The sequence below is a fragment of the Hylobates moloch genome, unplaced genomic scaffold (genome assembly GCF_009828535.3).
Source record: "Hylobates moloch isolate HMO894 unplaced genomic scaffold, HMol_V3 SCAFFOLD_12, whole genome shotgun sequence".
NCBI classification, from domain to species: Eukaryota; Metazoa; Chordata; class Mammalia; order Primates; family Hylobatidae; genus Hylobates; species Hylobates moloch.
In genome coordinates, this window is record NW_026652287.1 from 10,593,182 (window position 1) to 10,617,660 (window position 24,479).

Here is a 24,479-nt window from a genome sequence, read left to right on the forward strand (position 1 = left end):
TAACTTATTTCCAAATGTCTGTAAGGAAAAGTGGGCTGGATGACTGGCAGTTTTCAGGCATGAGTTCTAGATTTCCCTCTTCTCCAACCTACTACTGTTCCCAATTCTGTTTGCAAGTGTTTGAAAGTCCATCCTTTGAGTTGCCTTCCTTTATCTCAAGACTTGTCTTCTTGGTAAGTTTACATGCCCAACCACTTTTTTTTTTTTGAGACAGGATCTGGCTCTTTCACCTGGCCTGGAGTGGAGTGGTGCCATCATGGCTCACAGCACCCTCAACCTCCAGGGCTCAGGCGATCCTCCCACCTCAACTTCCCAAGTAGCAGGACCACAGGTGCACACCACCATGCCCTGCTAATTTTTGTATTTTTAATAGAGATGGGGTCTCGCCATGCTGCCCAGCCTGGTCTCGTCTCAAATTCCTGACCTCAAGTGATCCTCCTGCCTCAGCCTCCCAAGATGCTAGAATTACAGGTGTGAGCCACCATGCCCTGCTTTTTTGTCTTTATGTTTACCTATATTTTCTTTCTTTTTTTCTTTTGAGACAGGGTCTCACTGTGTCACATTGTTGTGATCATGGCTCACTGTAGCCTCAACCTCCCCTGCCCAAGCTATCCTCCCACCTCAGTCTCCCGAGTAGCTGTGACCACAGGTAGGCATCACTACACCCAGCTAATGTTTAATTTTTTGTAGAGATGGAATTTCCCTATGTTGCCCAGGCTGGTCTCAAACTCCTGGGCTCAGGCAATCCTCCCGCCTCAACCTCCCAAAATGCTGGGATTACAGGCATGAGCCACCACACCCGGCCTGTATTTTCTAATTTCCAAAATAAACGTGTATTACTTATATACACATTTTTAACTTAAAAAGTTAAAATCAGTTTCCTGGGATGAGATAAGCCTTAAAGCTGAGGTTGCAAAGTGGCAACCCATGGACCATATTCAGTGCAGAAACATGCCTTGTTTAATCCCACCATCAATTCCTAAGAGACTGTATTAGAGAAGACTCTTGGGGAAAATTGCAGTTAAAAATGCAAAAAGCAAAGGACCACTGCATGGGTGGTCCAGTCACGGAAGGTGCTCCAAGCTCACAATCAATGTCTGTAAGGTTAAGGAGGTGGTCTCAACTTCCCCTCCTGCTGAGTAGCGGGCAGCATCGGCAGGAGAGTGGCCATGCAGGATGGCGACCCAGGGAGCTAAAAATCCCATGACGACAAGGAGCCCCCACACCCAGACAAGCCACCAAAACCAGGGCCTCACAGCGTTGTCATCTCTTCTCCAAAAATCAGAATAAACACTGGATTGGAATCAAATCAGCAGTCAGACAAATAGAAATACCCAGGTATGAAGGGTTACATACCAGCACAAGTCAGCAAATAATTAAGGAAAGCCAGCACTCTGGGAGAAAGCGGGTACCTGAGAACCAGCAAGGGGGAGAAAGTTAACAAAGATTTTAAAAATAACTAATAGTTTAGGAAAGAACACAGAAGATTCTGTACCATGGAGCAGTAGCCCATTATGAAAAAGAGGCAAATGAGGTCTTGGAAAATAAATATAAATATACAAGTATGATATTTTTAAAAGCTGAGTTGAAATGAAAATATGGAAAAAAAGCAAAGTGAATAAAGCTGAAAAACACAGCAGTAAGCTAAAAGATTAAACTGAGGGTTTATATAAAAAGTAACCAGACATGGTGGCACATGGCTCTGGTCCCAGCTACCTGAGAGGTGACACACGAGAATCACTTGAACCCAGGAGGCGGAGTTTGCACCACTGCCCTCCAGCCTGGGCAACAGAGCAAGACTCTGACTCAAAAAAAAAAAAAAAAAAAATACACAGGCCGGGCATGGTGGCTCACGCCTGTAATCCCAGCACTTTGGGAGGCCAAGGTGGGCAGATCACCTGAGGTGGGGAGTTTCAGACCAGCCTGGCCAACGTGGTGAAACCCTGTCTCTACTAAAAATACAAAATTAGCTGGGCGTGGTGGTGCATGCCTGTAATCCCAGCTACTCAGGAGGCTGAGGCAGGAGAATCACTTGAACCCAGGAGGCAGAGGTTTCGGTGAGCCGAGATCACACCATTGCACTCCAGCCTGGGCAACAACAGCAAAACTCCATCTCAAAATAAATAAATAAATAAACTGAGGGTTTCTCCCAGAAAACTGCCAAAAGGACAAAGAGAAGTTGTGACATGGAGGATCCATCTAGATAGTTACAGAAAGAAAGAAGTAAACAAGAGAGGAAATAACCAAAGCAGCAATAAAAGAAAATTTCCCAGTGATACAAACACAAGCCTTTTTTAATTTTTATTTTATGAACCTCCTCTCAGTTCAAGCAATTCTCCTGCCTCAGCCTCCAGAGTAGCTGGGATTACAGGTGCCCGCCATCATGCCCAGCTAAATTTTGTATTTTTAGTAAAGACAGGGTTTCACTATGTTCACCAGGCTGCTCTGGAACTCCTGAACTTAAATTGTCTGCTTACCTTGGCCTCCCAAAGTGCTGGGATTACAGACACAAGCCACTGTGCCCAGCCAAGAGCTGCTTTAACCGGGGTGAGATGATGATATGGTTTAACTGGGGTGAGATGATGATATGATTTGGGTGTCCCCACCCAAATCTCGTCTTGAATTCCCATGTGTTGTGGGAGGGACCTGGTGGAGGTAATTGAATCATGGGGGGCAGGCCTTTCCTGTGCTGTTCTAGTGATACTGAATAAGTCTCATGAGATCTGATGATTTTTAAAAAGGGGAGTTTCCCTGCACAAGCTCTCTTCTCTTGTCTGCAGCCATGTGAGATGTGTCTGTCACCTTCCACCATGATTGTGAGGCCTCCCCAGCCACGTGGAACTGTGAGTCCATTAAACCTCTTTCTTTTGTAAGTTGCTCAGGCTCGGGTATGCCTTTATCAGCAGTGTGAAAATGGACTAATACAGATGATTTCTCATTTAGTGTGTTGTTGTTTTGTTTGTTTTGAGACAGGGTCTTACTGTGTTGTCCAGGCTGGAGTGCAGTAATACAGTCAAGGCTTACTGCATCCTTTACCTCCTGGACTCAAGTGATCCTCCCACTTCAGCCTCCAGAGTAGCCTGGACTACAGGCATGTGCCATTACACCTGGCCAATTTATTAATTTTTTGTAGAAACCGGGTCTCCCCATGTTGCCCAGGTTGGTCTTGAACTCCTGGGCTTAAGTGATCCTCCCGCCTCAGCCTCCCAGAGTGCTGGGATTACAGGTGTGAGCCATCACACCTGGCCTCATTGTAGTTTTTATTTGCATTACTCTGATGATCAGTGATGTTGAGCATCTTTTCATATACCTGTTTGCCATTTGTATCTCTTCTTTTGATAAATGTCTATTCAGTTCTTTTGCCCATTTTCAATCAGATGATTAGATTTTTTTCCTGTAGAGTTGTTTGAGCTCCTTATATTGTCACCTCAATAAATTTTAGAGGATATAAGGTAAAATAGTCTTTTCATCCATAGGCCACATTTGAAAGAATTACTACTAGAGGTTGTTCTCTCCAAGAAGACAAAAGTGAAATTCAAGTATGAGAACGATATGGAACACAAGAAACAGTGTAGCACAAAAAATAAAACTTAAAACTGGGTTTTTAAAGTTATGATTAGGCCGGGCGCGGTGGCTCACGCTTGTAATCCCAGCACTTTGGGAGGCCGAGGCGGGCGGATCACGAGGTCAGGAGATCGAGACCACAGTGAAACCCCGTCTCTACTAAAAATACAAAAAAATTAGCCGGGCGTGGTGGTGGGCGCCTGTAGTCCCAGCTACTTGGAGAGGCTGAGGCAGGAGAATGGCGTGAACCCGGGAGGCGGAGCTTGCAGTGAGCCGAGATCGGGCCACTGCACTCCAGCCTGGGTGATAGAGCAAGACTCCATCTCAAAAAAATAAAATAAAATAAAATAAAAAAATAAAGTTATGATTAAAAAAAGAGTTTTCGCCAGGTCCAGTGGCTCACGCCTGTAATCCTAGCACTTTGGGAGGCCAAGGCAGGTGGATCACCTGAGGTCAGGAGTTTGAGACCAGCCTGGCCAATATGGTGAAACCCCGTCTCTACTAAAAATACAAAAATTAGCCAGGCATGGTGGTGTGTACCTGTAATCCCAGCTACTTGGGACATTGAGGCACGAGAATGGCTTGAACCTGGGAGGCGGAGGTTGCAGTGAGCTGAAATCGCGCCACTGTGCTCCAGCCTGGGTGACAGAGTAAGACTCCCTCTCAAGAAAAAAAAAAAAAAAATTATACCTCATTTCAGAAACATTTTTTAGAGGTCTTTCTTACTTTCTGTTACTTTTTAAAAAAATTTAGTGATAGCATCCTCTTCTTGTTTTATGTATGCAATATTGTCTCTTATCTCTCCCAGAAGAATATTTTGAGTTTATTTGAAGTTATCTTTTGCTCCTTGCATTGTTTATATTTCTTTTTTCTCTCTCTCTCTCTTTGAGTTTGTTTTGAACTCCCTCTTCATGTTGGAAGCTTTCCTCAGAAGTCTGGAAAGGGGCCCATGAGGATGACTGATAGGATCGGTGTGTACGGCAGGAGCATGGCCTGTCAGCGAGTAAGCCAGTGGGTGGCCAGGCAGCTCTTTGGTCAGAGGCTTCTAAATGTCAGTATCTGGAGGTCTTCTCTGTGGGTGGTTCTGATTGCCCGGGGGGACCTCCAACTGCCTTCTGGGAGTATATATGTCTGGCTGCTCAGTTTCTGGAACAAGGCCCGGGAAGAGAGCAGTCATTTTGCTGTTTGCTCTGCCCACTGCCACTAAATCTCTCTGCTCTCAGCCTCTGGCAACTCACTCCCTGCACTCAATGCCTGCCATCCCCAGTTCTGGAGCCTCTTTGATTTAATTTCTCCAGAAGCTAAACCTGGAGAGGGAGAGAGCTAGTCACCCGAGAGCACACAGGATGGGGGATGAGAACCCGGAGGTCTTACTGCTCCATATACAGACTTCGTTTTTTAGTCCGCTCCCTACTGCAGCACTGAGCCTCCAATTCCTGGGACTTTCTGGGATTCCAGGAGAGAACCGGCCTGCTTTTCTCTGGGATCTGCTTCTACAGGTTTGGAGCTACAGGTTTTGCCTTATTTCACTAAATATGGATTTTCTGCTTCTGTTTCTTGTTGTCTTTTACTTTGAGGGTGATTTAGGAGCAAAAGGGGTGACCATGTTTTTTTTTTTTTTTTTTTGAGATGGAGTCTGCTCTGTTGCCCAGGCTGGAGTGCAGTGGCCCAATCTTGGCTCACTGCAACCTCCGCCTCCCGGGTTCACGCCATTCTCTTGCCTCAGCCTCCCATAGCTGGGATTACAAGTGCCTGCCACCACACCTGGCTAGTTTTTTGTATTTTTAGTAGAGATGGGTTTTCACCGTGTTAGCCAGGATAGTCTCAATCTCCTGACCTCGTGATCCACCCGCCTCGGCCTCCCAAAGTGCTGGGATTAGAGGCGTGAGCCACCGCGCCCAGCGGATGTTTTTTTTGAATGATTTGCTAACATTGTAAAAATCATGACATTTCATATTATAAAGACATTAGAATGTTAGGATTGGCTGGGCGCCGGTGGCTCATGCCTATAATCCTAGCACTTTGGGAGGCCAAGGTGGGTGGATCATTTGAGGTCAGAAGTTCGAGATCAGCCTAGACAACATGGTGAAACCCCGTCTCTACTAAAAATACAAAAAGTAGCTGGGTGTGGTGGCCCATGCCTGTAGTCCCAGCTACTCGGGAGGCTGAGGCAGGAGAATCCCTTGAACCCGGGAGGCGGAGGTTGCAGTGAGCTGAGATCACGCCATTACACTTCAGCCTGGGTGACAGAACGACATTCCGTCTCAAAAGAGAAAAGTTAGGATTTTCCTGAACTATCAGAACACCTGACAACACCAGGCCCTTGTTTCCACATGTCAGCAGCTGGAGCTCAGGAGCAAGTATCCTCTTTATTTTTATATTATTTAATTTTTTTATAGAGACAGGGTCTCCCTATGTTGCCCAGGCTGGTCTTGACTTCCCAGGCTCTGGCCGGGTGCAGTGGCTCACGCCTGTAATTCCAGCACTTTGGGAGGCCGAGGAGGGTGGATCACAAGGTCAGGAGATCAAGACCATCCTGGCCAACACGGTGAAACCCCGTCTCTACTAAAAATACAAAAACTAGCCGGGCGTGATGGCACACGCTTGTAATCCCAGCTACTCGGGAGGCTGAGGCAGGAGAATTGCTTGAACCTGGGAGTCGGAGGTTGCAGTGAGCCAAGATCACCACTGCACTCCAGCCTGGCTGGCAACAGAATGAGATTCTGCCTCAAAAAAAAGAATTCCTGGGCTCAAGGCCTCCTCCTGCCTTGGCCTCCTAAAGTGCTGGGATTACAGGCATGAGCCACTGTGCACAGTCTGACTGTCCTCTTTATTCATTTATGTATTTATTTATTTTGAAATGGAGTCCCACTCTGTTGCCCAGGCTGGAGTGCAGTGGCACAATCTCAGCTCACTGAAACCTCTACCTCCTGGGTTCAAGTGATTCTCCTGCCTCAGCCTCCCAAGTAGCTGGGACTATAGGCACATGCCACCATGCCTGGCTGATTTTTGTATTTTCAGTAGAGATGGGGTTTCTCCCTGTTGGCCAGGCTGGTCTTGAACTCCAGACCTCAATGATCCGCCTGCCTCAGCCTCCCAAAGTGCTGGGTTTACAGGCATGAGCCACTGCGCCTGGAAAAGTTCTTTTTAATGTACAGTTCCAGGAGTTTTGACAAACATATACAGTCAAGTGACCACTACCGCAATCAAGATATAGGACAGGGCCGGGCGCGGTGGCTCATGCCTGTAACCCCAGCACTTTGGGAGGCTGAAGCAGGTGGATCATTTGAGGTCAGGAGTTCAAGACCAGCCTGGCCAACATGGTGAAATACACAAATTAGCTAGGCGTGGTGGCATAAGCTTGTAATCCCAGCTACTTGGGAGGCTGAGGCAGAATTGCTTGAACCTGGGACACAGAGGTTGCAGTGAGCCAAGATTGCACCACTGCACTCCAGCCTGGGCGACAGAGTGAGACTCTGTCAAAAAAAAAAAAAAAAAAAAGAAGGCCGGGCGCGGTGGCTCACGCTTGTAATCTCAGCACTTTGGGAGGCCGAGGCGGGCGGATCACAAGGTCAGGAGATCGAGACCACAGTGAAACCCCGTCTCTATTAAAAATACAAAAAAAAATTAGCCGGGCGTGGTGGCGGGCGCCTGTAGTCCCAGCTACTCGGAGAGGCTGAGGCAGGAGAATGGCATGAACCCGGGAGGCGGAGCTTGCAGTGAGCCGAGATCGGGCCACTGCACTCCAGCCTGGGTGACAGAGCAAGACTCCGTCTCAAAAAAAAAAAAAAAAAGATATAGGACAGGACAGGCACAGTGGCTCACACTTGTAATCCCAGCACTTTGGGAGGCTGAGAGGGGAGGATCGCTGGAGCCCAGGAGTTAGAAACCAACCTGGGGAAGATGGCAAGATCCTGTTGGTATAAAAAAATTAAAAATTAGCCAGGGATGATGGCGTGAGCCTGTGGTACCAGCCACTCAGGGGGCTGAGGCAGGAGAATCCCTTGAGCCCAGAAGTTTGAGGCTGCAGTGAGCTATGATCGTGCCATTACACTCCAGACTGGATGACAGAACAAGACCTTGTCTCTTAAAAAATATACACACACGCATATATATACATAGACACATATACAAACACACACACCCATACACACCAGTTCCAGTACCCATCGTCACCCCCAGTTCCCACTTGCCCTTTGTAGTCAATCCCTCTCTCCATTCTAGACCCTGGCAACTACCCATCTGTTTCTTGTTCCCATTGTTTTGCCTTTTCCGGAATAGAATCCTTCAAAAAGTAGCCTTGAGTGTGGCTCCTCTCACTTAGCATAATGCATCTGAGATTCTGCCCTGCTGCTGCATGTATCTGTGGCTCATTCCTTTTTATTGCTGTGTAGTATTTCATTTTATGAACGTACCACTGCGTGTTTATACATTTACCAGTTGAAGCCATTTTAGTTGTTTCTAGTTTTTGGTGGTTATGAATAAGACCAGTGTAAATATTCACATGCAGATTTTTGCACTTTTTTAACATTTAGAGATAGGGTCTTGCTCTGTCGCCCAGGCTGGAGTGCAGTGGCATGATCACAGCTACCTGGGGGACTGAGGTGGGTGGATCACCTGAGCCCGGGAGGTTGAGGCTGCAGTGAGCCGTGATCACACCACTGCACTCCAGCCTGGCTGACAGAGCAAGGCCCTGTCTCAAAAAAAAAAAAAAAAAAAGAGGAAAGTAAAGGAAAAAGAGGCTGGGTGTGGTGGCTCACACCTGTAATCCCAGCACTTTGGGAGGCCGAGATGGGCAGATTGCTTGAGGTCAGGAGTTCAAGACCAGCCTGGCCAACATGGCGAAACCCCATCTCTACCAAAAATACAAAAACCAGCTGGGCGTACTGGAGCGTGCCTGTAATCCCAGGTTTTCAGGAGGCTGAGGCAGGAGAATCGCTTGAACCAGGGAGTCGGAGGTTGCAGTGAGCCGAGATCACACCACTGCACTCCAGCCTGGCAATAAGAGCGAGACTCCATCTTAAAAAAAAAAAAAAAAATTAGCTGGGCATGATGGCGCATGCCCTATAATCCCAGCTACTCGGGAGGCTGAGGCAGAATTGCTTGAACCCAGGAGGCAGAGGTTGCAGTGAGCTGAGATCGCCCCACTGCACTCTAGCTTGGGCGACAATATAGACTCCATCTCAAAAAAAAAAAAAAAAAAAAAAGAACAACGAAGAAAAAAAGAGAGTTCTTTATATGTTCTGGCTACAAGTCTTTCATCAGATACATGTTTTGCAAAGATCGTCTGGCAATCTGCTTGTTTTTTCAATCTCTTATCAATGTCTTTAGCAAAAAGCTTTGCCTAACCCCAAAGTCACAAAGATTTTCTCCTGTTTTCCCCTAGGAGTCTTAGTTTTATGTTTTACATTTTGGTCTATGATCTATTTTGAGTGAATTTTGTGATAAGGTGCAAGGTATAGGTTTAATATTTTTGCACACAGATGTCCAGTTATTCTAGCATCATATGTTGGATGTTTGCAGTTATTATTAACACTGTCAGTATTCTCAAGGCTCCTGGGCTCAGGGGTCAGCAACAGTACCTCTGGCCCCAACTCTGCAGTTCAATCGCCTGCCCCATATGCCCCCCAAACCTAACAGCTGAGGCCTGTTGCAGTCCTTTGCTTGCAGAAGACTTTGTTTCTGGTGTCTTTACCTCTTCTCTCTCTTCCTGAAATCTGCATAAAACAAACCATGAAAGGGCAGGGTGGCCTCGTGGTCTGGCAACGTCCCTTTGAAAATAAACAAGTGCAGAAACTGAAAGGCAGCAGCTACCTCTGGGGACTACTCGAGAAAGAGTTCAGGGCCGGTGCATCCGCCGCGCGTGGCTGTCTTACCCCAGCTGGGCGGCAGGTCGGATGTGGCAAAACCAAACAGGATCCCGATTGCTTCAGATGTCGCCTCTGGCCAGAGACCCCCGATGCCTCTGCAGCAAGCACCTAATTGTATTTATGGGGTGCAGGCAGAAGAGTTTCATGCCTGAACAGCCCTCACCAGTTTGTACAGCCTTCCTCAAAGGTCCAGATCTAACTGGTTCCCACACAACCCTGGGAGGTGGGCAGGTCAGGGACAATTACCTTTATCTTACACATAAGAAAACTGAGGTACAGAAGGGTGAAGAAATAGATGGGTGTGGGTTTGGAATTTTTTTTTTTTTTGAAGCGGAATCTCACTTCATCACCCAGGCTGGAGTGCAGTGACGCAATCTCGGCTCACTGCAACCACCGTCTCCCAGGTTCAAGTGATTCTGCTGCCTCAGCCTCCTGAGTAGCTGGGATTACAGGTGCACACCACCATGCCTGGCCCTAACTTTTTTTTTTTTTTTTTTTTTTGAGACACAGTCTTGCTCTGTTGGCCCAGGCTGGAGTGCAGTGGCACAATCTCAGCTAACTGCAACCTCCCCCTCCCAAGTTAAAGCAATTCACCTGCCTCAGCCTCCCGAATAGCTGAGATTACAGGCGCCCACCACCACTCCTGGCTAATTTTTTCGTATTTTTAGTAGAGACGGAGTTTCACCATGTTGACCAGGCTGGTCTCAGAGTCCTGACCTCAGATGATCCACCCACCTTGGCCTCCCAAAGTGCTGGGATTACAGGTGTACCATGCCCGGCCACTCGGCTAACTTTTGTATTTTGGTAGAGACAGAGTTTCACCACGTTGCCCAGGCTGGTTCTCAAACTCCTGACCTCAAGTGATCTGCCTGCCTCGGCCTCCCAAAGTGATGGATTTACAGGCAAAAAGAAGTTTTTTTTTTTGGTCGGGGGGAGGGGGGTTAGGCAAAGCTTTTTGCTAAAGCTTTGCCTAACCCCAAAGTCACAAAGATTTTGCCGGGCCATTTTTTTTTTTTTTTTTTTTTTTGAGATAAGATCTTACTCTGTTGCCCAGGCTGGAGTGCAGTGGCACAATTTTGGCTTACTGCACTCTCCAACTCCTGGGCTCAAGCGATCCTTGCACCTCAGCCTCCTGGGTAGTTGGGACTAAAGGTGTGTATCACATGCTTGGCTAATTTTAAAATTTTTTGTAGCGATGGGGTTTGGCTATGTTGCCCAGGCTGGCCTTGAAATCCTGGCCTCAAGTGATCCTCCAGAATTCATAATTCTCCCCACCACCCCAGCTGGAAATATCTCAAATGTCCAAAGAATGGATAAGCACATTGTAGTACACTCATCCCATGGAATATTCTCCAGCAATGAGAATGAGTGACATACAATCTCACACAGCAGTACTGAATCTCACAAATACCATGATGAGTGAAAGAAGCTACACACACAAGAGCACACACTACATCATTCTGTGTATGTAAAGCTAAAAAATAAGCCAAAGAAATCGATGCAGGTAGAAGTCAGGGTGTCGGCCACACTTAAGAGGGGTAGTGACTAGACAGGGATAAGAAGGGAACTCGGGATTAGTGATACTCTGTTTATTGATCCAGATGCAAGTCACGCAGGTGTGTTCAGTGGGTGAAAAATCATTGAGCTATACCCTTACATGTTGATTAAATATTCAGGGCTGGGCACAGTGGCTCATGCCTGTAATCCCTGTAAATGCTTACGGAGGCCAAGGTAGGAGGATCACTTGAAGCCAGGAGTTCAACAGCAGCCTGGGCAACATGGTAAAATCCAGTCTTTACAAAAAAAAAAAAAAAAAGCCGCGCATGGTGGCATGCACCTCTGTGGTTCCAGCTACTCGGGACCCTCACTCAGGGTCTCACTCTGTCACCCAGGCTGGAGTGCAGTGGCGCCATCAGGGTTCACTGCAGCCTTGACCTCCCAGGCTCAAGTGATTCTCCCACTCAGCCTTTCAAGTTAGCTGGGACCACAGGCCAATTTATGGGCTTACTGGGAAGTAACCCCATTGTAAATTGAAGAGCATCTGTATTCAACTCTGTTGTTGCATGGTGAAAGCAGCCAGAAACAATATGTAAATGAATGAGCATGGCTTGTTCCAATAAAATTTTATTTTAAAAAAATCGGGTGGGCTGGGCATAGTGGCTCAGGCCTGTAATCCTGGCACTTTGGGAGGCCAAGGTGGGCAGATCACCTGAGGTCAGGAGTTCAAGACCAGCCTGGCCAACATGGTGAAACCCTATCTCTACTAAAAATACAAAAATTAGCCGGGTGTGGTGGCAGGCACCTGTAATCCCAGCTACTCAGGAGGCTGAGGCAGGAGAATCGCTTGAACCCCGGAGGCGGAGGTTGCAGTGAGCTGAGATCATGCCATTGCACTCCAGCCTGGGTGACAAGAGGGAGACTTTGTCTCAAAATAAATAAATAAATAAAAATAAAAAAACAGGCAGGTAGTCAGCCAGATTTGCTGATTCCTGGTCTGCTGGAAGACAGGCTGGGTTCCGAAGTCTCCTTCACTGAGTCCCTGCAGGACCCTGTTCAAGTCGCTTCCCTGGCCTGAGTTATCCTTTCTGTAAATCGGGAGGCTGATTCCCTGCTCTAACCCACCCTTCGGGGTTGCCAGGAGGTCAGATGAGCTCATCACGGAGGGAGCCCAGAGGGAGAAAAGAGCAGGATTAAGAGCCTCTTGAGGTTCTCTGATGCAAAGCAGATTGCTTTTTCTGCCTATGTCTGGAAAGAGAAAGCCATTGACCTCAAGTCGCCCAGTGCATCCATGGGTACCAGTGTCCCAGGGGCATCCCAGAGGGAGACAGGACCCACAGGCTTGGCAGTAGATCCTGGTCCTTGCCATCCCGAGGTCTCTCCCCAACCCCACCTGTGAAGAGAGAACAACAGTGAAAGAGAGACTGGAAAAGTGAGTCTCCAATAGGCTGTTCCTTTGAGCCCCTGGCCAGAAGCTACTTGGGTCTGCTTTAATGGCTGAGCAGCCAGTGCCCAGGGCAGGAACGTGTTGTCTGACCTCCAGCCCTCTGCTCAGTCAGGCACGTCTCTCCTTCCTGTTCCCGGGTGGGCGCATCCCACAAGGCCTGACTCAGGCTGTGCCGCATCTGGAGCATGCTGTGCGGATGACTCCAGTGTCAATCACTTGAGTCTGAAGAGGCGGGTCTTCAGAGAGCAAAGTGTAACTGAGGGCAAACCCAAGGCAACCAGGGGAGGGCCATTCTTCCCTTCCCTGTGCCTGCTGCTCTCGGAACTGGTCTTCTAAAGCTAGAGGTGCGTGAGGATAATAACTATAAAATAGCAGTTAACATTTGAGATTCACCATGTGCCTGGGCCTGCCTTGAGCGCTTTACACGTATTCATTTAATCCTCACAACAACCCTGGTAGGCACTATTATTCTCCTCATTATACAGATGAGGAAACAGGGACCCAGAGAGGTTAAGATACTTGCCTGAGGTCACACTGCTCGGGAGTGGTGGAGCTCCGCGTGTTGAGGACTACAGAAGGGGATGCCTCATTGGTCCTAAACAGGTCCATATGGAGGAGTGGGGGCTCACGTGGGGTAAGACCCAGTGAAAACTTGCCTAAACCATCAAGGGCATTTATTGGCTCACAAAATTGAGACGTTCCGGCGGTTGTGCTGGCTTCAGGGCCGGCTGGGGCCAAGGCCCAAATGCTGCCCTTAGAAAGCACACACTCACCGTCTTTCAGCCCTTTCCTATGATGGTTTCATTCTCAGGCTGATTCCTCCCCACGTGTAAGGAAAGATGGCCGCAGCCACTCCATTTGAGCAACTCCAGATGCTCCAGCAGAATTCTTTCCCACCAGTTCCCACCCAGGGCTGACTCTCATTGGGCCGCTATGGGCCACGTGCTCATCCCTGAGCCAATTGTGGTAGCCAGGAGGCGGGACCATGGTGATTGGATAGGACTGGGTCATATCACCACCCTGGGCTAGGTGCCTGCCCCACTTAAGGACGGGGAGGGAGGGCGACCCCTATGGGAAGAAGAGGGAAACAGAACTGGATAGACAAGGCCAATGGATGTCTAATCTGAGGCTCTGGAGGAAACATGCATTCTTCACCCAGAGGAGCGATAGAGGGAAGTTGGACTTGGCCTTTAGGGTCTGCAATCCATCCTCGGCCCCACCACAGACCTCTGTAACACTTGTTGCCTTAGCATGACCTGGAACTTGGACCTGAGCCTTCTCTGTCTACCTCCCCCAGCTGATCCCTTCCCCACCCCACCTCCCTGACTACTGACCGCCTTCACATTGCCTGGGGCCACATAGGTCCTGTTGCCCACTGCTGGCCCCCTGCTTGGCCTATTGTTCCAGTTCCCTAGTTGCCTGGCTCCCACCTCCAGTCTGGTCTTTTCCAATCCATGCTATTCCTTAGCAACACCATCCCTAGTCCAGCAGAGCCTTGGCTCAGAAGCCTCCAGCCACTCCTTTGTGTCAAAAAGGAAAAACAAGCTGCTTAGCCCCAGGCCTGGTATTCCTCCAGTGTCCTAGGAGATTCCCTGACCCTTGCCATCAGAATGTCTGTATCCCCTAATTCCAAACTGTGGTCGGCATCGTAAAGCACTGCGGCTCACTTACCTGCCTGGGGGTTAAGGGTCAAGTTTGAGTCATTGCTGCCTAGGGCCCAGCACAGCTCAACCAATGCCTGCAAAGCCTACATTTCTAGCTCCTGGGCATGATACTGCTCCTTGATGAAGGGAGGTGGGAGAAGAAGTTAGGCGGCTCCAGTGAGAGACACAGAGGAAGTTCCACAGAATGACCGTGAGACAGTGATCTAGGCGGGTGGAGACAAGGGAGGCAGGTGGAAAGGGCAGAAGGCTTAGAGACAGGAGGGAGGGACACCGATCCAGAGAGCGAGAGCTAGGAACAGACACGCAGGGAGGGCAGAAAGGAAGCGCGGGAACGTGTGCCAGCTCAGGCATTTTTTTCCTTAAGCAAACAAGGCCTCTATGATTTGTGTTTTGTCAAGCTGAACTTTCCATATCAGGAGTTTATTTAGCTGAGCAGCCAATTCTGGTAAAAACACTGGAACATGTTAAAAAGCAACGGGTAGGAAGGAGAGTCAGACAGAACAAACAGGAGAGAGCATCTGCCTGCAGCCGGTCCACGCAGTGCAGCTTGGCCTAGACCCGCTGACACAGCACCCCCACCCCTGCCAGCTCTCTTTAGGGGCTGACCCAAGGGCCGGGTGAGGCTGGACAGAGGTGGGGAAGTCAGCTTGGGGGAAGGAGTCTGGGCTGAAAGGGTCACGGCCCTGGGAAAGGTCTGGTTCCAGCCCGACCATGTAAGTCACTAGAGGCCGTTAGGACAAGTCAAGCTGAGGTTGCAGTCCACCCATGCACTAACGCCCCTGAGTCCCTACCACAATCCAGAGCCCCCTCAGAGACAGGGAAGCTGAAAACATGTCCCTGCTGGAACCCAGGCCTCGGGGTAGCTGGATCAGGTGTGGCTTTTTTTTTTTTTTTTTTTTTGAGACAGAGTCTCACTCTGTTGCACCCAGGCTGGAGTGCAGTGGCGTGATCTCAGCTCACTGCAACCTCCGCCTCCCAGGTTCAAGTCATTCTCCTGCCTTGGCCTCCCAACTAGCTGGATTACAGGTGCGTGCCACCACACCTGGCTAATTTTTGTATTTTTAGTAGACACGGGGTTTCACCATGTTGCCCAGGCTGGTCTCGAATTCCTGACCTCAGGTGATCACCCTTCTCGGCATCCCAAAGTGCTGGGATTACAGGCATGAGCCACCACCCCTGGCCTCAGGTGTGGCTTTCAACCTGGGGGCCTGACCGGGCATGAGAGCCCTGCAGGGGACTGTCCTGCTGTTTTCTCACCTGCACAAGGTGGCCGACGATACTTGCCCACAGAAAGGAGCAACTAGTGGCTTGCCTGGCATCCAGCTGGTGCTTAATAATGGCAGCTCTTATGACTGTGGAAGGCAACAGCTCCTGTGTGCAAGGAACTTGTGTGTCTTGTAGAATCAGGGCCACATGGCCATGCAAGAGAGGCTGGAGCAGCTGGAGAGGGACACCGTCACCATCGATCTGACTTTACTTACTTAAAATGCGACAAAACCACAAGGTATTCATGATTTGAAATTTTTATTTTCTGAAATGAAACCATTGTACATTGTACAAACCATATCTACTGATGGAATAAATAAGTGAAAAATTATACTGCTGTACAACACACCAAAAAAAAAAAAAAAGTCTTGAAAGGGGAAAAAAATTAGGTAACGGTGAAAAAAGGTCTTTATGCCTCTAACTAGGTTCTTGGCGATAATGAACATTCCAAACCATGACACCGTTTGCTAATGGGAGGTCGCCACCCTAGAGGAATCAGTCCACAGCCTTCCGGGTTGGGGGTGTAAGTGCCAGCACTTTGTGGAATGTGTAGCCGCAGCTTCCCCGACTTCACGTTTTGGGGGGAATTAGGTTTGCCCTGGGAGCCCTTGAGGCCACGGGGCCTGATGTCCAAGGAAGGCTTTTGCTCGGGATCCCCCGCCCCCTGGCTCGAAGCTGAAAGGTCTTAGATTCTGTGGTGGGGGGAGGGCGAGGGGTGCAGGGTGGGTGGGGGGGCAGCGGCTCAAGGAGCGACTGCGCCAGGGAAGGAAGCACATCGGATTTTTGCAGTCTCGTCATTCTGCGTGGAAGGCCTTCTTGGCCAGCGTGGAGTGCAGGGCTGCTGGCGCTTTGCCTGGCGTGGCCGTGGCGGGGCCCATTCGCCGGCCCATTCCTACCTTCAGGCACTTCAGAGAAATACTAGTGACAGCCTTGGGACGGTGAACGTCGTCTGGGTCCTCACCTGCGCCAATTCCCCTTGCCTGTCCGGAGAGGCTGCGGCCAACGGCAGGGTCACCTATGCCTCTCTGTTTCTGTGGATGTGTGTGTTTCATTCTCCTTCAGCTGTCTTGGTTGTAGCCTCTCGTTTCCCAAAAAAAGAAAAGGAAATAATATCCAAATTCATCTCTCACCAAGATGGAGTTTCGCTGCAAAGAAAAATGTGACTCTAACTCTACGGGATCTGGAGGTAACGCCGCCTCGAGATGCGTGGAGAGGAACCGCATCAGGTAGGTTCTGCGTCAGGATGCAGGACACAGTTCTCAACAAAACTGACTGCCTAAGGGGCAAAATTGATAAGTACAAGGATTTTTTTTTTTTAAGACAGAAACCTTTCAGCATTGCTAACTTCAACATTAAGATTTTCAAAGTTGTGTTGTTTTTTTTTTTCCCTTATTTCAGGAGACATTTTGCATGAGGTATTTGAAATTCAGGAACATTTTGATTCTTCTTGAAGTGCAGGAAATAGACAGGATCCCTTAAAAAAAAATAAGAGCCTCACCCTCAGAAACTTAGAAAATGGAATCCAGCAGACACTTCCCATGATGGTCAGGAGAAAGATCCACACGTCAAAGGTGGTACCTGAATATGCACCAATTAGCCCCCCAAAAAAAACAACAAAACCCGTGACCCCCACCCCCCCCAGTAACACACAACTCAAAGGGAGTCAGAACTCCAGTGCAGTAAAGAAAGCTTAGGAAAAGGTTTAAGGTCTGAGGAGTTCATATATTAATTAAGAGCAAACCAGGCCTCAGAACCAAACGATTAGGCAGTTCGTCCAAGGGGGCGTCTCCATTCAGTGAGAGGAAGCTGTTCAGCGCAGGTGCGGGATGGGAGGGAGGGGAGATTGTGTCTCTCCTTTCTGGAGGGTGTGCAAATCTTTCCAATTCCTCGACGCCTTGTTTGTGGCCTTCGAGGCCCAGCCATCAAGGCCCGCTCCCCGGTGGGGACAGACGGTACGTTCTGGGGACGAGACACGGTCCAGCTGTTGGCTCTGAGAGTCAGAACAGCCTGCGAATAGGAAAGCACGTGGATTCTGACCACTGCGATCCTGCCTCTCCGGGGCACAGGCTAGGGCGTCGGGGGAGGCAAAGGGCAGCAGGTGACCGTGGATTTGAAATCCAAGCGACGTCCTATGAGAGAAAGTTCAGCACCAGCTAATCCTGCCGCCGGCTCCCAGCCTCCCCGGCCCACTCAGTGCCTTAAGGAGACAGCCTTGCAGTCAGCCAGAGAAGCCATTTCGTATTCGGAGGTCTGGGAGAAAGCAGTGATGGTGGGGGGGGGGGGGTGTGGGGGGCAACAGAGAGGAAGTGCCAGAAAATTCCAAGGGCTTTGCACGTCCATCTGGGCCATGGTGGGCTTGGAGACGCCCAGTCCTAAACGCCCCAAGGAGGGGAGAGCACAGCGAGTACCCAGCCTGATCCAAGGGGCCGAGCCCTTGGGGACTGTGCCCCAACACCTGGGCGTCCTTGGGCCCTGGTGCCTGGTGCTTGGGGCCTGCCTAAGGTCCCCCTGCACCTGCAAACCAGGCGGGCTAAGGAGCTCCTTCACTCCACCCTGCCTGCTCCAATGAAGTCCTAGGGCAGGGAGGAGAGCGGTGAGTAGGATGGCAGCCGCTGCCCGAACCAAACCAAGAGGGCACTTTGCAGAGGGGGATGTAAGAACCACCAGGATACATGCCAGAGGTCACCTCAAGGGCACAAGGCACAAAAAAAGAAAGCGGAAGGAATCGGTTGAACAGTGGAAAGCCCCGCCGAAAAGCGTTCCTGATCGGTACCACCCTCCGATAGCTTATATCGTTACATAGAGAAGTGGGGGAAAAAATACAGCAGCAACACAAATGGAATCCTGGCTTCCGAGACAGTGTGCAGACACTCCTGAGCTGCCAGCCCCGCCTGCCTCCCCAAGGACAGTCCCTTAAAGGTTTGAGTGTTTTGCTTCACAGCAGAGTTCTTCAGTGTCTGAGAAGTGACGCCGTTCTGGGTCTTCTTGGATTTGCACTTGGTAAACTTGAAACGTTAGTAGTTCTGTTCGCACCCAAGAGGAATCGCTGGGGCAAAGTTGCTCTAGAATTAATTGCTGATGTACCTTCCATGGAACATGGATCGGAGGCTTTAAAGCATCGTCTACATCTCTTCGGAGTTTTGTTGAGAGGCCTCCAGTTTCATCTTTTTAGAGGGTGGCACTCCTTCCAAATCCTTGGGGAGAGAAGAAAAGGGGAACACAGGTTAATGGGCCAGGAGAGCAAGTTAGGCCGGGCATGAGGCTGAAGGTCAGCCCAGGAAGGAACCGAGGAGGGGCAGCTTTGTGGTGCAGACCAGCAGTTCCAGACCCGAGGCCCAAGCGTGGACTCCAGAGAGTTCGAGGACCTATGGAGACCCTCACACCCGAACTCTTCCTGGAGCTATGGAGTGCGGTGTCCCCTGGCCCCTGCCTGGCCCTATCACATGCCAATGGCTGGTAACTCAGGAGCACCTCCTACACTGCTGCCTTGGACCCTAGGCTCTCCCCACCCATTCAGACTGGACCAGGAGTTGCTGTTATCAATCTTCCCATCTGTAATTAATTGCTAGGGTGATTACTTGTGATTATTGTTTCAAGTTCACCTATCCAAGTTCTTTTTTTTGTTGTTGAGATGGAGTCTCACTCTGTCGCCAGGCTGGAGTGCAATGGCGCAATCTCGGCTCACTGCACCCTCCGCCTCCTGGGTTCAAGTGATTCTCCTGCCTCAGCCTCCCAAGTAGCTGTGATTACAGTCATGCACCACCATGCCCGGCTAATTTTTGTATTTTTAGTAGAGATAGGGTTTCACTATGTGGGCCAGGCTGGTCTCAAACTCCTGACCTCAGGTTATCTGCCCACCTTGTCCTCCCAGAATGCTGAGATTACAGGGGCGCACTACCACGCCTGGCCAATTTTTTGCATTTTTGGTAGAGACAGGGTTTCACCATGTCTCTATGTTTCACCATGTTGGCCAGGCTGGTCTCAAACTCCTGACCTCAGGTGATGTGCCCGCCTCACCTTCCCAGAGTGCTGGGATTACAGGCGTGAGCCACCGCACCAGCTTTTCCAAGTTCTTTTTACAATTTTTTTAGAGACAGAGTCTTGCTTTGCTGCTCAGGCTGGGGTGTAGTGGTCATCATAGCTCACTGCAGCCTCGACTTCCTGGGCTCAAAGGAGCCCCCTGCCTCAGCCTCCTAAGTAGCTGGGACTACATGCATGTGCCACCATGCCCGGATAATTTTTTTTTTTAAGTTTTTTGTAGAGATGGGGTCTTGCTATGCTGCCCAGGCTGGTCTTGAACTCCTGGGCTCAAGGGATCCTCCTGCCTCAGCCTCCCAAACTGCTTGGATTACAGATGTGAGCCCTGATGCCTGGCAATCTCTGCAAGTTCTAGGCCATCTCCCAGAGGCCCAGACCCACTCTGCCATATAGACTCCTGCTCCTGCAGGGCTGGGCACAGTGCCTGGTCTGGGCTGGACTCTCAGCATTTGCTGGGTATACACATATGTGTGTGTGTTTTTCTGGGGAAAGGGTCTGTAGTTTCACTGAATTCCCAAGAAACCCAGGACCCCAGAAAAGGTTTAACACTCACTCATCCATCACACAAGTGTCTTGGGCCTCTCAAACCTAACCTGTCACCTGAGACCAAACTCCTGACCGCAGCCATCCTAACTGGTGCTCCCCATCAGCCTGGGAGAAAGCCCCAGGCCTGGACACCCCCTGAAGCCCCCTCTCCACCCACACTCCCCGCCCACCAGGCCTCCGGCCTGGCTGATGGAGCAGCCTCCTTGTGGCCAACAGCATGGCCCCAGCAACCTTCCTCCAATAGAAACCACAACTTACAAATACAAAGCATTCCACAACTTTCCTACTGACTTCTGAACAAACCCAGCTCATCACCAGGACTGAGAAGGCCCTAGTGACCAGCCTGGCCCACTTCTTCCCTCATCAGGCCATTCTCTTCCTCACCCACCAGGTTCTGGCCTCCCTGGCCACCCTGGCCTCTCTTTCGTTCTTCAAGCTGGCTCCTGTCTTGAGGTCTCTGCATCTTGGTCTGCCCCTGCCTGGAGAGCTCACCGTCCCAGCCTGGGCCCCCTTCATGTCCAGCTCACAGCCAGCCCCTCCCTGCTGACACCAGCCACAGCACCCTCTACCCATGGCCTGTTCTGCTTCTTCACGTGACCCTGTTTCACTCTCTCACGGCACTTAGTGGGACTCTGTGACCTACTTGTGTCTGCTTATCCTGAGCCCATTGTCAGCCCCACCGTGGCAGGGAGGGACTAGGTATAGCCCCTGGTCCATGGTAGGTTCTCAGAGATAAATGTTGCAGAGGAGAGGCCTCGAGTAGAACATGCAGTGGACTTGCAGAGATGGTGACGTGAGCCCCTTCTGGGGGACCCTGGGAACAGGGATCACAGGGAGTCAGGAAGGCTGCCTTTCTGTCCTCTCTCTCCTTTTTTCTGTGTTTATTTTTTTGAGACAGGGTCTTGCTCTGTCACCCAGGCTGGAGGGCAGTGGTATGATCATAGCCCACTGCAGCCTTGAGCTCTCAGGCTCAAGCAATCCTCCTGCCTCAGCCTCGAGTAGCTGGGACTATAGGCGCGCACCACCACGCCTGGCTAATTTTCTTTTTCTTTTTTTTGGAGAGACGGGGTCTTGCTATGTTGCCCAGGCTGGTCTCGAACTCCTGGCCTCAAGTGATCCACCTGCCTCAGCCTCCCAAAGTGCTGGGCTTACAAATGTGAGCCATTGCACCCAGCCAAAAACGTATTGCTTGAAATGTCAGGCTGTCTGCATTACTGGAGTACATCCTCCATGTCACTCACACACCTAGCTCTGTGGACAGTATGTGTGTTGGGGTGCCTGTGAAAATGGTGGAAGAGGCCCAATTTTAGGTCTGGATCTCCTGGAAGGAAGAGTGGGGGGTAGTGGGGGCGATGTGAGAATGGGGGACTCCTGGCATTTCCAGGTACTGCGGGGGAGCACTGGATACTCTCAGGGTATGGATCAAAGTTTCAAGCTGAGCTTTTCTTCTCTGAGCTCAGGAGGCCCGGAGATCCCAGCCGACAACCTTGGTCTTAATATAAATCACCAGGCTTTGGTTTCTACTGTTTTTAACCAGATGGGCTCATGCTACGCCTGCGGATCTGCAGCTTGCTTTTCTCACTGCACACTGCAAGAATGTTTATCAGAACCTGGAAGGCACAACCATGCTCTTCTAAACGGCTGCGCCCTAGTCTGTCTCAGACAAGACCCCAGATTTCCCTAAGCAGCCCCTTTGCTCTAGGGCATATGGAGGGGGTTCCACGGGGTGAGTTCCTGGAAAGGGAGCTGCCAATCAAAGGGTTTAAAGATTCTGAAGTTGCCGGGCGCAGTGGCTCACACCTGTAATCCCAGCACTTTGGGAGGCTGAGGGAGTGGATCATTTGAGGTCAGGAATTTGAGACCAGCCTGGCCAACATGGTGAAACCCATCTCTACTAAAAATATAAAAATCAGCCAGGCATAGTGGTAGGCACCTGTAATCCCAGCTACTTGGGAGGCTGAGGCAGGATAATTGCTTGAACCCAGGAGGTGGTGGTTGGAGTGAGCCAGGATCATGCCACTGCACTCCAGCCTGGGTGACAAAGTGAGACTCTGTCTGGAAGGAAAAAAAAAGTCTAGAGGATTTACAGTGAAAAATCCTAACAGTGGTCATGGCCAATGACACTTCTGCACTTCTGCATCTTGTGTCTGCTCCGTGCTAAGTGTTTTACTCACGTTCTCCCATCGAATCCTCACGGTGGCCCTAAGACAGTTCTGTGATCCCATTTTGGGAGCTGGGATTCAAACTTGGGCCCGACTCTGAAGGTTTGCTCCTAACCACCGAGCCCCACTGCACCTGTGCTGACTCATTCAGACCAGATTCCAACAGAGTGATGCCCGGGAGAGGGGCCCACGCAGTGCAAGTGGGGCCAGCGGCAGCGCTCCGTCGGAGGCCCCACCACTTAGGTTTCTGAAGTCTTGTCTTCCCAGCTCTAAAGCTCACCGGTCTGGGGATCACTGAGATGAGGCAATGCTTTTGTGAACCTGAACAGACAAAACGCAGCAGCCGAGGCTAGGTTCAAGGTCCCTTCATCCTCCTCCGACCCAGAGGCTCCTTGAGGGCAGAGGCCACAATCTCATTATCCCTGGGCCCCAGAGCCCAAGGCAGAGCCCAGGACTGTGTTCATGGACATCGCCCGATAGACAAATGACAGTTCCAATGGTCCAACGACAAAACAACAAAACACAATGACGAAACACCTTTCAACGTACCCCCGACAACCCAATGGGCTCCCGGCCGATCTGGCTGCCCCTCTGAGACCTCGAGCGAGGTACCTGAGAGATTGCAGACGTCTCTGCGACCAGACCCGAGTCTCCAGACGGCTGCCGATCTACTTTCTCTGAGCTGTTCATCGAATGTTCCATCGAGGACTGTGAGTTCTGCTCATCAGAAGCATCTGAGGGAAGAGCAAGACGACAGGAGCTGTTTTCAGACACGTGAGAGGTGGGGCCGGTTGAGCCAAATACTAAAAATACCTTGAATTGAGTAGTTTTGGGGCCAGTGGTCTTTGAAGGCTACAATGAGCTGGGGGGCTGGAGGGCTGGGGAGTCTCCTGTTGATTTTTCAGTGGCGCTGTTTCCAGCAGCCAGGCCACACACGGACCCTGGTGTCTGCAACCCTCTCCTGCACACTTAGCTGCTGAGGGCCCTGGGAGGCGACTGGAGGAGGCTGCAGTCTCCGTGCTGCGTGCACCCAGCACCCCCTGGCGGCCGCAGTGCGCACCAACAATCATGGCTGTCAATTCCTCTCTCCCGCAGCTAAGGTGGCTTCGTCCTCCTCCTTTAAAGAGCCTGCCTTCTCCTCCTGGGGAACATCAGAGGTAACTAACCTTTTGTAAACATTTCTCTTAATAATATGGGTATTTGGCCGGGCACGGTGGCTCACGCCTGTAATCCCCGCACTTTGGGAGGCCGAGGCGGGGGGATCACGAGGTCAGAAGATCGAGACTATCCTGGCTAACACGGTGAAACTCCACCTCTATTAAAAATACAAAAAATTAGCCGGGTGTGGTGGCGGCGGGCGCCTGTAGTCCCAGCTACTCGGGAGGCTGAGGCAGGAGGATGGCATGAACCCGGGAGGCAGAGGTTGTAGTGAGCCGAGATCGCGCCACTGCACTCCAGCTTGGGCAACAGAGCGAAATTCCGTCTCAAAATAATAATAATATAATAATAATAATAATAACAATAACAATAACAATAATATGGGTATTTTTCCGATTGCCAGAGCAATGACTGATCATTGCAGGAAACAGAAAAGTACAGAAAAAAATAAAGTTAAAAATCACCTGTCACCACCCAGGGACCACCCCACTAATGCTTTGGAGGATTAATTCCGATCTTTCCAGTTTTCCCTCCCTCCATGAATACAAATTTTCTCCTCTTCCCAAACGGGGGTCACATGGTATTTCGGAGCAGTTCTTCATGTCTTTAAAGATTCTTTAAATATCAGAGCTTACAAGATGGCTGCACACCATCCCATCAAGCAATTGCCTGTAGAATGAACCCAGTTATTCGGGTGATTTCTCATGCCTGTCTTCCTGCTGCTCCACCCCAAGTTTCTTTAGCAGAAGGAAGGTGCAGGCTGGATGGGGTGGGGGGTGGGTGCAGCTTGGGAGGAGGCAGTGGCGGCAGTGGTTTTTCCTAAAGCTTACTGGGCACAGATCCAGACACTCGTGAAGGGGCAGCAAAAATCCTACCCAAGGCCCTGACACCATGGTACCCTCATGTTAAAAAACACACACTAAACGAATCCTAGAGAATGCCTGTGCAACCAAGACTTCCTTGCTGGGGTTTCTGAGGCGAGGAGTAACAAAGGGGAAAATAACCCATGCTTAAATTTAAAAGCAAGCAGACAGGATGGGAAGAAAAAGACAGTGCAGTGCCTAGGACAGGCCGGGGCACAGAGAGTGGGGGAACAGGACAGCAAGACCCTCCTTCCCAGGGAGTCTAAGCAGGGTTGACACTGTTACTCCTCAGACTAGGAGCCCTGGCCGGGTGCGGTGGCTCACGCCTATAATCCTACCACTTTGGGAGGCCAAGGCAGGCAGATCACTTGAAGTCAGGAGTTCAAGACCAGCCTGGCCAACAT

The 24,479-nt window shown here is 50.2% G+C and overlaps 1 protein-coding gene across 4 annotated transcripts in view; it reads right to left on the bottom strand.

Annotated features, from left to right (window-relative positions):
* Window positions 1-15,549: 15,549 nt before the first annotated feature.
* BCL7A (BAF chromatin remodeling complex subunit BCL7A) overlaps window positions 15,550-24,479 on the bottom strand; it is a 40,500-nt gene continuing 31,570 nt past the window's right edge. Inside the window, exons 5-6 of one of the 4 annotated variants that reach the window (XM_032168462.2) lie at window positions 22,667-22,788; window positions 15,550-18,502 (exon numbers count right to left, since the gene is read on the bottom strand). In XM_032168462.2, coding sequence (XP_032024353.1) covers window positions 18,431-18,502; window positions 22,667-22,788 — 194 coding nt within the window. In that variant the 3' untranslated portion in view covers window positions 15,550-18,430. Of the gene's footprint in view, window positions 18,503-22,603; window positions 22,789-24,479 lie in introns of all 4 variants that reach the window. The other 3 variants (XM_032168461.2, XM_058425541.1, XM_058425542.1) reach the window with 3 other exon arrangements.